Source organism: Xenopus laevis, chromosome 9_10L, assembly GCF_017654675.1.
Source record: "Xenopus laevis strain J_2021 chromosome 9_10L, Xenopus_laevis_v10.1, whole genome shotgun sequence".
Classification (NCBI taxonomy): Eukaryota; Metazoa; Chordata; class Amphibia; order Anura; family Pipidae; genus Xenopus; species Xenopus laevis.
The window spans coordinates 17,545,823-17,561,555 of record NC_054387.1 but is presented as its reverse complement, the minus strand read 5'-3'; the positions used below and the strand labels follow the sequence as shown (position 1 = coordinate 17,561,555).

The 15,733-nt window shown below is 42.5% G+C and overlaps 1 protein-coding gene across 1 annotated transcript; it reads left to right on the top strand.

Moving 5' to 3' along the window:
* Positions 1-1,066: 1,066 nt before the first annotated feature.
* On the top strand, positions 1,067-14,238 carry eef1a2.L (eukaryotic translation elongation factor 1 alpha 2 L homeolog). Its single transcript, XM_018237045.2, has 8 exons — positions 1,067-1,157; positions 4,519-4,699; positions 7,441-7,620; positions 7,801-8,097; positions 12,219-12,369; positions 12,453-12,709; positions 13,314-13,548; positions 13,892-14,238. The coding sequence occupies exons 2-8, from the start codon at positions 4,556-4,558 to the stop codon at positions 14,017-14,019; spliced, it is 1,392 nt and encodes a 463-aa protein (XP_018092534.1). The 5' UTR covers positions 1,067-1,157; positions 4,519-4,555; the 3' UTR covers positions 14,020-14,238.
* Positions 14,239-15,733: the final 1,495 nt, after the last annotated feature.

Below are 15,733 nucleotides of genomic sequence, written 5' to 3'. Positions count from 1 at the left end.
ACTGCCTGCCCTGCTCTCTCATTTCCCTACAGAAATAGAAATTGGTAGCACATGATAGGTGCGTAATATATAGGGATAAAAAACAAGGCTAAGTGTTGGAAGGGTTACTGCCTGCTCTGCTCTCATTTCCCTACAGAAATAAAAATTGGTAGCACAAGATAGGTGCTTAATATTTAGGGATAAAGACAAACGGAAAGTGTTGGAAGAGTAACTGACTGCTCTGTTCTCATTTCCCCTACAGATATAGGGTCTAGTAGTACAAGATAGGTACCTAATATAAAGGGACTAGATAGGTACCTAATATAAAGGGACAGAGACAAGTGTTGGAAGGCTCTCATTTACCTACAGAAGTAGAAAATGGTCCCAATAGAGGTGCCTAATTAGGAACAAAAACAAGGGAAAGTGTTGGAAGGGTTACTGCCTGCTCTATTCTCTCATTTCCCTACAGAAGTAGAAATTGGTAGCAATAGAAACAAGTGTTGGAAGGGTTACTGCCTACTCTGCTCTCATTTATGCACAGACATAGAAATTGATAGAACTAGATAGGTGCCTATTATATAGGGAAAAATATTATAAGAAAGTGTTGGAAGGGTTACTGTCTGCTTTGATGTCCCAACAACATAAACAGTTACATTAACCCCCCCTACCCCCAATAAAAACCCAACTTATTTACAACTGCAGACAGGTTAGTCTCCCTTACTGTACTGACTTATCCTGTTACAGTGGTATAATGATGTATACAATGACACATATATTATTGACTGTCACGCACAGTACTGATACACTTACACACTCCCATAGTGGTACAATAACACAATGACACAAAGTCACACACACACACAGAATACAAAAATTAATCCACACAATAACACAATGACACAAAGTCATACACACACACACAATACAAAGAGTAATCCACACAATAACGTAATGACAGAGGCGAATGTCCCGGTTGACATGAGCTCATCCCCGGGGCTGTCCCCTCCTCCTCCCTCCGCTCTGTGCTCCTCCTCCCCCTCCCCAGCCCGGTACCGCATTGCTGTGCTGCAGGGGTGACTGCATTGCGCCGGGGCCGTCAATAGGTGGACCCCTCCCGGAGAAATAAAACTGCCTGATCCGGAGCCGCCAGCCCCTGCTGTCTGAGAGCTCGGCTGCAGGTAAGAGGCTAAGCGCTGCCCTTCTGCTCCCCTTACTAAATGTCTGGTTGGTACCCGACCCTCTTTAGGGTGTCCCTATTGCTCCCCACACTCCCAGTAAGTTACCCCATCCCACCAACTCCCTGCATGGTGTCCCTACCCACTGTGTGAAGCATCCCCATAGGTACCTTTGCCCCTACTTTACCCTTACCCCCTGTGTAACGCCCCTTCTTACTGACCTTTGCATGGTGCCCCACTTTCCATCTCTCCCCTATGGTACCCCTACTTCTCTATGCAACCCCTTGCTTCTTACTTCCCATCCCTCAATATAACCCCACTCTGCACCACTCCCCCTATTTGTCTTTATTACACTTTACCCATAGCTGTCTGTTAGGTACCCAAGAGGTGCCCCTTCCATGACCAAGTTTATACACCCCCGGACCCAGGAATGCCCCCCCCTTATCTCCCTGCATGCCCCCCCCCGAGATATATTATCCCAGCCTTTAGAATTAATATGCAGGGTTAATACCTTTTGAAAATACTGCCCTCTCTGCTCCTTCTTTCTGCCCCACCCTGTGCCATGTTCTGCCACCACTTCTATCTCCTGTGCTATTAATGTGCCATGTAGGGGCCTGCATGGAAGTCTAGTTGTGCCCACACTGTAATCACCTTGCCTGTACCCTTGCTGAAATCTGGTTTGTACCTCTTATGTGCCCACCTTGGCAAACCCCTTCCTCCCCCCTGTATTTTTTTAATACACACACACACACATATATATTTAAAAGGAAAAAAAAAAAAAAAAAAAAAATATATATATATATATATATATATATATATATATATATATATATATATATATATATATATTGGCATGCAGGGGAACAGAGGACATTGCTGGGCAGGGAGCATTTTCAGTTGTTCCGATAACAGGGACATTGTATCTCATGAGTGTGGCGTAATGTGAAAACCATCGGAGGCAGGAATGGGAGGGGAGCGGGCACAGCCAGACACTGATACCCAGGTATAAACAGTGTCAGAATGCAAATGCACTCGCAGCTGTACATAGTGCCAGGGCACAGACACACACATAGCATTACGCAGTGCCATTGGACAGACACACACAGATATATACAGTACCAGGGAACAGGCACATGCAAATAAACAGTGCCAGGGGGCAGGAACACAGACATGCACATAATGTGGTGCATAGGGATAGGGTACAGACACTTACACACAGCTAGCGCAGAGCAGAAGTGATCAACAGACTGGCATCCAACACTAATTCTGGGCTTTAGCTAAAGCTAAAGCTGGACTGATCCTGTGCCCGAAAGGAAGTCACATGATTAATGCCCGTGGAAGACAGGTCGGCCATTGTAAGAGTTGCCCTGTGCCAGTCAGATTTGCTTTGTATCTGCAGTAACAGTAATTATATACAATGTGAGTCTTAAATGTGTGAGCTACCTGTATATAGTGAATAAAGTACCCCCTCTTGTAAAATATAAGGATATTATAAGTTACCGAGGAGTTGCATGACCATATAAAAGTACGAGGCCGAAGGCCGAGTGTTTTTATACAGATCATGGAACTCCGAGGTAACTTCTAATATCCTCATATTTTGCAACTGGGGGTACTTTATTTATTATAATACACAAATTTAAGTGAGTCATGTGACAGAAATGACATCAGAACTCTCCGTTTATAACTGATGACATCAGAACTCACCGTTTATAAGGATATAATTTACAGGATATTCATGGCTTTTGTGTATTATAAAGTCATACACAATTCCCTGCACATACACCTATCTGTATAACTGGCCTGCACACAATGACATATTGGGATTTTCACTCACATCCAGCAGGACCAGTCCCAGAAGCCTCTGTAAAGGCAGAACATTCATACTTGGTAGAAATGATTCATTTTCTTAAGGGGTAGTCAATACCAGGAACAGATCCTCTGAAAAGTTTATATCTGAGAACATGCAAGATTTTAGAAATAACTTGACTTGCTTTTTGTTACTGCTCATGCACTTTAATGGCTAATTGTGTTTGTTGCACCTGATTTGAAAGTGTTAAAGGTCAACATCAAATCAATAAAATTCACAAAATATTGAACATCTGCTAAGGTTGTGGTGCCTACAAATGATACATGATGTTAGGGTGAAACCAAATAACTCATATTGTCCTGGTGTCACCAATGTCATGGTCTCATACCAACAACAACAACACTCTAATACTAATGCTAAAATGTATCATAATAGTCATGGCAGCAAGCAGATATACTTGATACAGTCATGATAAACCATCTTACTCATGCTGTCTAGTACAACTGAGTTCTTTTGCAGCACAACCAACTGACTCAGGGTTCAACCAACTGGCTCACAATAGGGGATTTTGTCATGGTTACAACCAAATGACCTATGTGGTTATGACACCCAAATGACTACCACAATTTTGATCATCCAACTAATATAGTGCATAGAGTCATGGTCAAAGTCAGAAGAGTCCTACTGCCTTGGTGCCCCAACTCAATAAGAATCATGTCCAGTGTGTTTATAATGTGATGTCCCAACTGGGCATCAATGAAAACAATTGTTAAGTTAAAGGGATACTGTCATGGGAATTTTTTTTTTAACAGATCAGTTAATAGTACTGTTCCAGCAGAATTCTCCACTGAAATCCATTTCTCAAAAGGGCAAACAGATTGTTCTATATTTAATTTTGAAATCTGACATGGGGCTAGACATATTTTCAGTTTCCCAGCTGCCCCCAGTCATGTGACTCTGATAAACTTTAGTCACTCTTTACTGCTGTACTGCAAGCTGGAGTGAAATCACCCCCTCTTTTCCCCCTCCCCCCAACAACCTAACAACAGAACAATGAGAAGGTTACTGATAACAGCTCCCTAGCACAAGATAACAGCTGCCTGGTAGATCTAAGATCCAGGTCCCACTGCGACACATTCAGTTACATTGAGTTGGAGAAACAACAGCCTGAAAACAGTTCCAGCAGTTCTACCCTTGTTGGTTCTTTCTGAAAGCACATGACCAGGCACAATGACCTGAGATGGCTGCCTACACACCAATATTATAGCTAAAAAAAACCTTCTTCATGAAAGAAATGTTATATTGTAGAGTGAATTATTTGCAGTGTAAACAGTGTAATTTAGAAATAAATACTACACCATAAAATTCATGACAGAATCCCTTTAAGGAAGTATCTACATTATATGACAGTGACAGGCTGAATCAGGTGCTATTAAGTTAAGTGTAAGTTCCTATCACGCCAGTGATTGCCCCATTATCCTAGCTTGGTACCTTGGCACTGTTCCCTATCATTGTCTCTTGTGACTGGGTGATGTTCTTTCCATTCCTTCTCCACAGACTTCCTTGCACTCACGGCAGTGTCACCCCCAAGAGGATGGGGAAAGAGAAGACACACATCAACATCGTGGTCATTGGCCACGTGGACTCTGGCAAGTCCACGACCACTGGCCACCTGATCTACAAGTGTGGAGGCATCGACAAAAGGACGATAGAGAAGTTTGAGAAGGAAGCAGCTGAGGTGAGGACTTCTTCTCAAACCCAAGTACCCAAATTTGTCCTCTGTGTGTGAGGATGCCATTTAGAAATGTCATGTCATACAAAGATGTGTATGGAGTTCTTTAGTAGTAGGCAATAAAATTCGATGTTTGGCTGCATCTGCAGCCTATAGTTGGATAGTCCTGCTCTTGAATTGGTAACCAGATATCACAGCTCTAAGGCCGTAAAAGATATCCAAATGTACTAACATAAGTCATTTACATAATCCATAGCTTAGAGCAGTGGTCCAAAACCAGTGGCTCATGACCAACCCCATGAATGTTGCTCCCAGTGGCTTTAATAAAGGAGCTTAAGGGTAGGCGATTTGGGGAGATTTAGTCGCCTGGCGACTAATCGCAGCGACTTTTCTCCCCGAATGCCTCCCCTCACTCTGCGCCTGGATAAAATGAAAAGTCGCCGGCGCTAATCACACACGGCGATTCGTTTTCCGAAATCGCCCGAAGTTGCCTCACGAGGAAACTTCGGGCGACTTCGGAAAACAAATCGCCGCGTGTGATTAGCGCAGGCGATTTTTCATTTTATCCAGGCGCAGAGTGAGGGGAGGCATTCGGGGAAGATTGGTCGTGGAAAGTCGCGGCGATTAGTCGCCAGGCGACTAAATCTCCCCAAATCGCCCAGTGTGTCCCTACCCTAAAAGAGAACTAAACCCTAACAATGAATATGGCTAAAAATGCCATATTTTATATAGTGAACTTATTGCACCAGCCTAAAGTTTCAGCTTCTCAATAGCAGCAATGATCCAGGACTTCAAACTTGTCACAGGGGGGTCACCATCTTGGAAAGTGTCTGTGACACTCACATGCTCAGTGGGCTCTGAGCAGCTGTTGAGAAGCTAAGCTTAGGGCTCGTCACTAATTATCCAGCAGAAAATGAGGTTCCCCTGTAATATAAGCTGATGCTACAGGGCTGATTATAAAATTCTGATGCCAATTGAACTGGTTTCTGTGCTGCCATGTAGTAATTATCTGTATTAATTACTAATCAGCCTTATTTTGTGACATTTCTATTCTATGTGTACTGTATATTGTGAGTGGGTCCCTAAGCTCAGTAAGTGACAGCAGCACAGAGCATGTGCAATGAATCAGCAGAAATGAAGACGAGGAGCTACTGGGGCATCTTTGCAGACACAGATCTTTACTGCTTATGGGTTGTGTTGCTTTGGATTGGTACAGAAGCCCAAAACATAAAGTGCAATATTTCTACCCTATTTCTTTAGTTGAGCTTTACTTCTCTTTTAATTTTGAATTCCTTGGAGGCAAGTAGGAAAAAAATTGGTGTCCTTCCATAAAGAGCCTGCTGGGGGCTGCCTGTTCATAAAAGGTCTACCATATAGCCAGGAACTCCAGGAACTCAATGCTTGTGTTGCTCCCCAACTCTTTTTACATTTAAGTGTGGCTCACAGGTATTATAGTATAGTCACAGGTATAATAGTTTGGGGAACCCTGGCTTAAAAATGTGGTTATCTTAAAGCAAAAAACTGAGTTTCTTGCTTGTGTAATGTGTGATGTCTCCTACATAGAATGGGTATGGTAATGAGTGTAACAATACAAAGAGCACTCCATGGCCTCAAAGGGCACAGGAGTAAAGAGGTCCCAGTGGGGGTACTAATAATGTCACTATACTTGTGGAGCTCAGTTATGCCACGGGGTTGGGGCACCACCCGCTGAAAGGAATACATTGTGTTTGTGGAGTCTATAGTGTTCATTGTTCATTTTAGGGGGTGAATTTGGGAAGTAACAGTAACGCTCTTATGAATTCCCCTGGAGACTTCTTTGTGTTGTTCAACAGCAGGATAAGTCCCAATGATATCTGAGATCAGCTGGTAATGGAAGCCTGAGAGAGAGAGAGAGAGAGAGAGAGAGAGAGAGAGAGAGAGAGAGAGAGAGAGAGAGAGAGAGAGAGAGAGAGAGAGAGAGAGAGAGTCAGAATCTCTGCCAGGATTTAATTATAGCTGCTGCGAGCTGGCAGACTCCATTTTATGTGTGCGTGCAGAGGGCAAGTTGTCCTCTCATGCTGAAAAATGGACATCTTGTGAGTAACGTTCTACTGCCCTCCTTCTTTCTACTGTCCTCCTGATCTTAAACATTCAGGGTAAATGCACCTTCAGTCAGTTATGTGCAGCTGATGCGAATTAAACCTTCTGTGCTTATAGCCTTCTGATACTATTAAAGGGGAAGTCATCCTGTGCAATCCAGCACATAGCATGATGCAGATGCTTGTAGTCTGCTGATCCTGTTGGCATGCACACAAATCCTGATTACCAGTGATGGTAACAACTCAGTAGCAGTGCAAATAGCAATATTTCAAGAGCATAACATTTTTTATAAAGTCTTGGCTTGTTTCGTACCACTGTTAATAAGATAATGATACTGTTTGATGTTGTTGACAATAAGTACCACCTGTCCCAACAATTAAAATCAATCAATTTAAATACTACATGTTGTAGATACAATTGAAGCTACATTGTATCAGTATATCACTTACAGTCAGACTCTTATTCCCCGATGGACTAAACAATAAGTTACTGATACTTGTTAAAGTAAAACGTTTATATTATTTTATAACAAACCTGGTCAAGTTAACGTCCACTCAAGTTTCTCAACAAAAAGTGTAAGTGACCACCAGAACCGCGTTAACATTCAGGTATAGAACGAAGTCCAATGCTTATTAAGCTTTCAAGCATATCTGTATATATTTCTTTAGATGGGAAAAGGTTCCTTTAAGTACGCTTGGGTTTTGGACAAACTGAAGGCTGAGAGGGAGCGAGGAATCACCATTGATATCTCCCTGTGGAAGTTTGAGACAAACAAATATTATATCACCATCATTGATGCACCAGGACATAGAGACTTTATCAAGAATATGATCACTGGAACCTCTCAGGTAAGAGAGAAAGAGGAAGAGGAGAGAAGTCCTTACCAAGGTTCCAATGGGAAGTTCTAAAGCTCCACCAAAGGCTAATATCATAATATAATGAGAAGGGTTTCCCTGTTGGGGGGGAGATAATTGTTTCTGGTTGTGATGTCCCTTGTTTCTAACTTCTATCCCTCTCCTCTTCCCCAGGCAGACTGTGCAGTGCTGATAGTGGCCGCTGGAGTGGGTGAGTTTGAAGCTGGCATCTCCAAGAATGGACAGACTCGTGAACATGCCCTCCTGGCTTACACACTTGGAGTCAAACAGCTCATCGTGGGAATCAATAAAATGGACTCCACTGAGCCTCCCTACAGTGAGAAACGTTATGATGAGATTGTCAAGGAGGTCAGCGCCTACATCAAGAAGATTGGTTACAACCCAGCTACTGTCCCCTTCGTACCTATTTCTGGCTGGCATGGAGATAACATGTTGGAACCCTCTCCCAATGTAAGTGGAATTTTGTGTATGAAGGAAGGGAATAATGAAATTAATCTGCCATAGTTTTGGTTTGACTTGGTCCCAGGTCCTAGTTGTTATGTGAATGTGATGGTGGAGGTATGTGTAAACCATTCAAGTGATGGTGGAGCTTTGTAGAGAATATTCAAGTAACAGGAGAACATACAATGATGTTTGTGGAGTCCAGTGACTGGAAAAACTTACCAACATTCATATCATCATAAAAACATAATAACAGTTTAGTCAAGGCTGAAATTCATTCACAAAGTATAATGCTTTTATTTTCTAGATATAGAGGACCCCTCAGAAGGGAAACATTCCCTTAGGACACTCTTATTGCTATCAATATAAATGCTCATATCAAAAGTATTTTCTCACCCAGTATTCAGGTATCCAACCCTTTCTTGAAATGGTCTATTTTTGTATCTGCCAGCTTAAAGGGATACTGTCATGGGAAAAAAATTTTTTTTCAAAATGAAGCAGTTAATAGTGCTGCTCCAGCAGAATTCTGCACAGAAATCCATTTCTAAAAAGAGCAAACTGATTTTCAGTTTCAATTTTGAAATCTAACATGGGGCTAGACATTTTGTCAATTTCCCAGCTGCCCCATGTCATGTGACTTGTGCCTGCACTTTAGGAGAGAAATGCTTTCTGGCCGGCTGCTGTTTTTCCTTCTCAATGTAACTGAATGTGTCTCAGTGGGACATGGGTTTTTATTATTGAGTGTTTTTCTTAGATCTACCAGGCAGCTGTTATCTTGTGTTAGGGAGCTGTTATCTGGTTACCTTCCCATTGTTCTTTTGTTTGGCTGCTGGGGGGGAAAGGGAGGGGGTGATATCACTCCAACATGCAGAACAGCAGTAAAGAGTGATTGAAGTTTATCAGAGCACAAGTCACAAGACTTGGGGCAGCTGGGAAATTGACAAAATGTCTAGCCCCATGTCAGATTTCAAAATTGAATATAACAAAATCTGTTTGCTCTTTTGAGAAATGGATTTCAGTGCAGAATTCTGCTGGAGCAGCACTATTAAAAAATGTTTTTTTCCCATGACAGTATCCCTTTAAGATAGAGAATTTCACAGCTTTACTAGTCTGACTGTAAAAAAAATCCTTTCGGGACCTTAAGGTGAAATCTTTATTATTCTAATGTCAGCAGATGTCATAGTGTCCTTATGGTTTTCTTTTGAAGGAACTTTCTGATGAATAAGGCATCAAAGAGGTTATTATGTATATATCCATTTTATATTTATATACATAGTAATTATATCCCCTCTTCTTAAATGTGTCTAGGTCACAAATTGACCAGTATTTCTTCATAGCTGAGATTCTCCATTCCCTTTATCAGCTTAGTTGCCATTCTGTGTACACTGTTACATAGTTATACATAGTTACCCAGCATCCATACACACACCCCTACCTACTTTCACATAAATTCTATATACCCATATCTATACTAACTATAGAGTTTAGTATCAGAATAGCCTTTGATATTATGTCTGTCCAAGAAATCATCCAAGTCCCTCTTATAGTCATTAACTGAATCAGCATCACAACATCACCCGGCAGTGCATTCCACAACCTCACTGTCCTGACTGTGAAGAACCGCCTACTGTGGGTTCATAAAATCTATGATGTGTCTATAACTCTGTAGCCAGTGCTTTATAAACTCTTTCCTTCCAGCAACCTGTCTTTGTCTTTAATAAGAGGTGGAAATAAGGCTACCAGGACAACAGAGCTAAAACCATTGTTGCTTCTGCCCTTTATTATTACATATTAATGAATAATGGCAAAAAGACTGAGAAGAGTTTTGGATTGATATTTGGTGTTTTGGAACTGGCTGGTGTTTGTTAAGAATTGGAAACTGATGGGTTTGTGTTTATTATAAGGCAAATAGTAGTTGAGGTTATGCAGATATTTCTAAAGCTGAATCACTATGTACTGCTTGGTGCAGGGTCAGACTGGGGGGCCCAGGGCCCACTGGGCTGCTGTCTCAGGGCCTCCCTCTGACCCACCCATACCAGAAAGCCCCCTCTGGGGCCCCTGCCGCACGTACACACCCTACCCCGCTTTTGTACCTTTCACCTTTCGTGACCTGGACCAGGAGGTTCATGGCTGCGGTGACAGGGAGCAGGTCTGGGCTGGAGGGGCCCATGAGAGCCGTGGCCCACTGGGTTATTTCCCGGCCCAGTCCGGCTTTTGCTTGGCGTATAAGGTAAACCCATGCCCCACCCACATGTAGGCCTTTCCATCTCAGTCGCAGCTTGCACCCATCTGTGAGCAGTTTAATAACCAGTGATGATCTTTGGACCTTTGGTATCTGAGCTAAATGTGGTGGACCAATTACACTGGAATTCTGAGAAGAAATGTTGCATTGTGGGTAAAGAATATGGTAAATTTTTTTCACTATGTACTCCTTTAGCAAATGAGACATTTAGTCTGGTATAGTGTATATGAGTCTTACACACATGGAGTATCTTCATGCAGGTTCTGCCCAGCAGTGAGACCCAGTGTAACTGTCCTGCATTAGGACTGACCTCCCTTGCCAGTATTGGGTGCTAGCTAGGAGTGTTGCTCCTGGCTTAGGGATGTTCACCCCCTGCCTCCATCTCCATTTAGTAATCTGTGACCGTGAGTCATCAGGTCCAAAAATTCTGTACTCATCAGATGCTATAAAACCCAGTTATAAAAGGACCAGGGCTGTGAGCCAGAAGACAAGAGTAGCCGGCCAAACATGGCCTTTCCATCGAATCCCCCTAAGCAGTTTTATTAGAATTTTAATATATTGCCCAGAAGGCTTTGTGGCTCATGGCATTTAAATCAATTATTAGCATATTAAGATTTATGCAATCCCAATGGTGATGTCATGTCATCTCAGTATTGTCACAATAAGAGGCCAATTATTTCAGAAACCAATATTATGCTTGAGGTCACCATATCAAAGAGAGTGGCAGTCAATATTTAAATATTGGTGGGGGACATATCTTATATATCATGTAACAAACCCACTTACTGAGCTCTTGTTCTTAGAATATCTGTATTATGAACATACTGCATTAACATACTGTATGTTTCAATAGGGTGCAAGTTATTGCAGTTCCCAGTTCGCTTCCTTCAGCCTGGGAAGAATCCCTGAAATGAATATTTCTTCCCTTTTTTTGCCCTTGTTATATAAATACAATTTGTTCCCTGCAGATGGCACCCTGATTGAGTCAGTTGTACTTCCACTTTGATCTGTTAGTTCCGCTCATTAATATGTTGTTCCAGGTCCGGACAGAGAATTAAAATAGGCCCTGACATTTCAGGTACACAGAGGCCCACTCAGCCCACATAGAGGCCCAAACAGCCCCCACCAGCCCACTAGATACTGACTTTCTATGGCACCTTATAGCAGCCCCTCTGGCATTTGCCAGAACCCACAGATTGTCAGTCCGGGCCTGTGTTGTTCCTTTCAGAAAAGAATCCATTTGGTGGGGGCAGGGGCGATTGTGTGTCCCTTACTACACTCTTTACTAAATCCTATTCAGTTCTTTAAGATTGTGGCACAGTTATATGGGAATGTTTTCCTCACTTCACTTTTATAGTTATCAGGAACAGATATACAGTAGGTCTCTTTTGCTCCCTCCTCTGTATTTGCAGTTTTACCTCCCCACTCACTCACCTTGCTATCCATGCACCTCTTCTTTCTACCTCTATCTCACTTTCCCTGCATGAAACTCTTTCTTTTACCCATAACACAACTTCCATTCGTGCACTTCTTTCCTCCCCTCTCTCACCCTCATACCTGCACATCTTCCTTCTCCCTCTAACTCACCTTTCCTACCTGCACCCCCATCCTGCCAGTCTCTTGGATGCAAATGCAGCTGGTACCACTTAATAATCTTTTCCATCTATTGTACACCCCTCTTTCCACTTTTCACCAGCAGTATGTTATCCTTTTTTTTATTTTTCTTATTCCTTCCATTATTTTGTCCTCATCCCATACACACCTTCAGCTCTTTTTTAACCCACGTACTTGGTGTACAGCTATCTTTTTGCTCTCCTACTCTGCCTCTTCGACAACCCCTCATTCTATTCTAGTTACTAGTCACCCTAATTGTGCTTCTGTCCTCTAGATGCCATGGTTCAAGGGATGGAAAGTGGAGAGGAAGGAAGGCAATGCCAGTGGAGTTTCCCTGCTTGAGGCTTTGGACACCATCCTTCCTCCATCTCGCCCAACAGACAAACCTCTCCGTCTTCCCCTGCAAGATGTCTATAAAATTGGAGGTAATTACTTTACTTCTTGTGTCTTGCCTCCCCCTCTCCATTTTGCTGAGTTGTATTCCTAACCTACTCTGCTGCACTGTCAGGTATCGGCACTGTTCCAGTAGGTCGAGTAGAGACTGGCATTCTAAAGCCAGGCATGGTGGTGACCTTTGCTCCAGTCAATATCACAACTGAGGTAAAGTCTGTTGAGATGCATCATGAGGCTCTGAGTGAGGCTCTGCCTGGGGATAATGTTGGCTTCAATGTCAAGAATGTGTCGGTCAAGGACATTCGCAGAGGCAATGTTTGTGGAGACAGCAAGAGTGACCCTCCCCAAGAAGCTGCAGGTTTCACTTCTCAGGTAAGAAATTGTGTAGGGCTAAAGCCCATCATCAGTCTACAGATGTGTCTCACTATTCTTACTGAGAAACCCTTAGCTACTCATCTGCCACACAGGGTACCACAAGTGTTTATTGAGATAAATAGACAAGGACATATTGAGAAAGGATGGGGGGTCACCAGAACTAGGGGACAGGCATAGGTCCATGTAGCCTGCCACTGTAGTACAGTGTTGAGGCTCCATATGCTGAGGACTCAGAGATCAAAGCCACCTATAATAGGCAATGAAAGTTAGAGTGCTCTTACCCATACAGGTGTGATATCCATCCGGTGTGATGGTAGGTTTCTTGCTAATAGGTCTCTAGCCTGCACCTGGAGACGTATTTGTAGTCACACTGAAGAATTTAGCTGTCTCTACTCTATTAGTTGTAGTCAAAGTGAAAAAAATATTAAGTGCTGCAAAAGGTAAGGCAGACAACGTTTTGGACCCCACTGGGCCTTTTTTCAAGCTACTTTTCACTTTGACTACAACTAAAAGAGTGCCGCTAAATACTTGAATGATTACATAGAACCTGTGATTGGATATGATAGTGATATATACAAACATTTTTATTCCTTGTCCTCAGGTGATCATCTTGAACCACCCTGGTCAGATAAGTGCTGGATATTCCCCAGTCATTGACTGCCATACTGCACATATCGCCTGTAAGTTTGCAGAGCTCAAAGAGAAGATTGATCGCCGATCTGGCAAGAAGCTTGAGGACAACCCCAAGTCCCTGAAATCTGGAGATGCTGCCATTGTGGAGATGATTCCTGGGAAGCCTATGTGTGTGGAGAGCTTCTCCCAGTACCCACCTCTTGGTAAGTATCACAGACCCTATGGCATGGGATGAGAGAACAATATAATTTAGTTACAGTTGGACATTGTTTGGTGCACCAAGAAGGGGCAGATATCATGGCACAATATTAGCATTCTTCTTGGGAAGATATGCAGGTACATTTGTTGTTGCATCACCTTTTTATATAACTACCAATCATTCTCTTAAATGTTTTCAATGTAGACTCCAATCTGAATAAGTTCTTCAACTGAGCCTACAACCATTGAGTCATTGAATAAGATGAAAAATTGAAAGCTAGTGTGAATGTCTTGCCTTTAATTGCATGGTGAGATGTCATTGTCACCTTGTCACCCCTCTCCCTCTAGGGCGCTTTGCTGTGAGAGATATGAGGCAGACTGTAGCGGTGGGAGTCATTAAGAACGTGGAGAAGAAAAGCGGAGGAGCCGGCAAGGTGACCAAGTCTGCACAGAAAGCCCAGAAGGCTGGAAAATGAATTGCCGGTTCCCTTCGCCTGGCGCACAAGCCTTGCCCCTCTGAGAAGGTCCATCCTCTTCCTTTTGAGGTGCACGCGAGCCCATCTGCTTGTAAAAGCCTGTACGTCAACGACTGGATGCTCACCATTAAAGTCCAGTGGAAGTTCTTTAAAAGGAAAAGCATGCTCCTGCTCTGTAATCTTTAGTGTCCATTTTACCAATTAAACTTGTGCAACATTCATAATGTGACATTGTGGGGTTCTTTTGATGGTTTGTGTGGCTGTTGGAGACTTAGGAATCACCTAAACCAAAATGTCTCAAACTTTGGAGCTGGCCCTTGGGTGGGGGTCCAAAGCAGTGAATTGTAGGAGCTAAGCCTGGAAGTCAAATTACTTTTAAATTATAGGGCTTTAAACCAATAAAGTCATAAAAAACCTCTTCTTAAAGACTTTGGCACATGGAACAGTGTGAGAATTTGAATGGCAATCACATGCCAGGGCTTCTTATGGCATTTATTGAGTAGAAAGCGGCCTATTGCACACAGTATTTATTCTAAATGTGCTATAGAGAATTAGAATGCTGTACACAAGCACATATCAGGCTGCTAAAAGACTATATTGGGGTTCTAGGGGATAGAGTCCATGTATTTTGCTCTAGTTTCTAGTTGTCATTGGTCAGAACAACTTCTATGTGAGAATGGTTGTGCAACATGTCCAGGAGAAGGGAGTGCTGTTCGGTGTCAGTTTGATAGACTGCCCTTCAATATCCAGGGGTTTAGTCTATTTATTTTCTTGTGACACTATGATGCTGGTCTCTTTGCTCTCAGGAGCCAACAGTGGCATTGGCTTAAAGGTACCCAGTCTCTTGGCTGTAGATTGCCCCTGCAAGGAAATATTCCAGGACAGAAAACCCCAATAAAACTAGAATTTAATGTCCAACTCCCATACTGTGTTGTCTAAGGTAAACAGTATGACAGCTCCCAGAAACACATATATAAAAAGTATATCTGGCCACACAATAAGTCATTCAATTATACTGTTCTAAGGAAAACAATAGGGCAGTTCCAATATGCAAGTATTAATAATACACAGAAAAGGAAACTTCTGGGCATTACAACAGCTCCAGGGACTGGTCCAACTGCCCTTTTTAAGCAAATTGGATACTTAGATATATTTTTCTTTACATTTTAGGTAGAATTAATTGGGTTAAATAATTTTCTTCAGCCTTAGCTAAACAAGGTATGTTCTACCAATAGATGCCTATTAATTTGGAAGGGGGCAGAGTTCCTGAATATAAAGCAACGGTTGTGTGTGTCTGTGTGTTGGAATTAACAGATCAGCGGTCTTACTTGGATCATTTATCATGTTCTGACAGGTCCTTTGGGTAAGAACTGTCATACTCTATACCTATAACTGTCCAAAGTGATTTATTTTCAGGAAAGTCACATACATATAGAATACTTATATCCCGGAGGATAGTTGTCAGTTGGAGGCTTGGCACCATCACCTCTACAACTCAATGAATGCCAAAGAATATTTGCAACTTAAATGATAACTAATTAGTATTACATAATGTGAATATTATAATCTTCTTCTTCTGTCACTGCTCTCCATACATTCCCCCATTCTCTTCATCATTTAATTCTGTAGCCAGGGCATGGGGATGAACATCGGTTCCCCCATTCTGGGGCACAAACAAGATTCTGAGATGATGCAAGGCTTGTCTTACTAACAG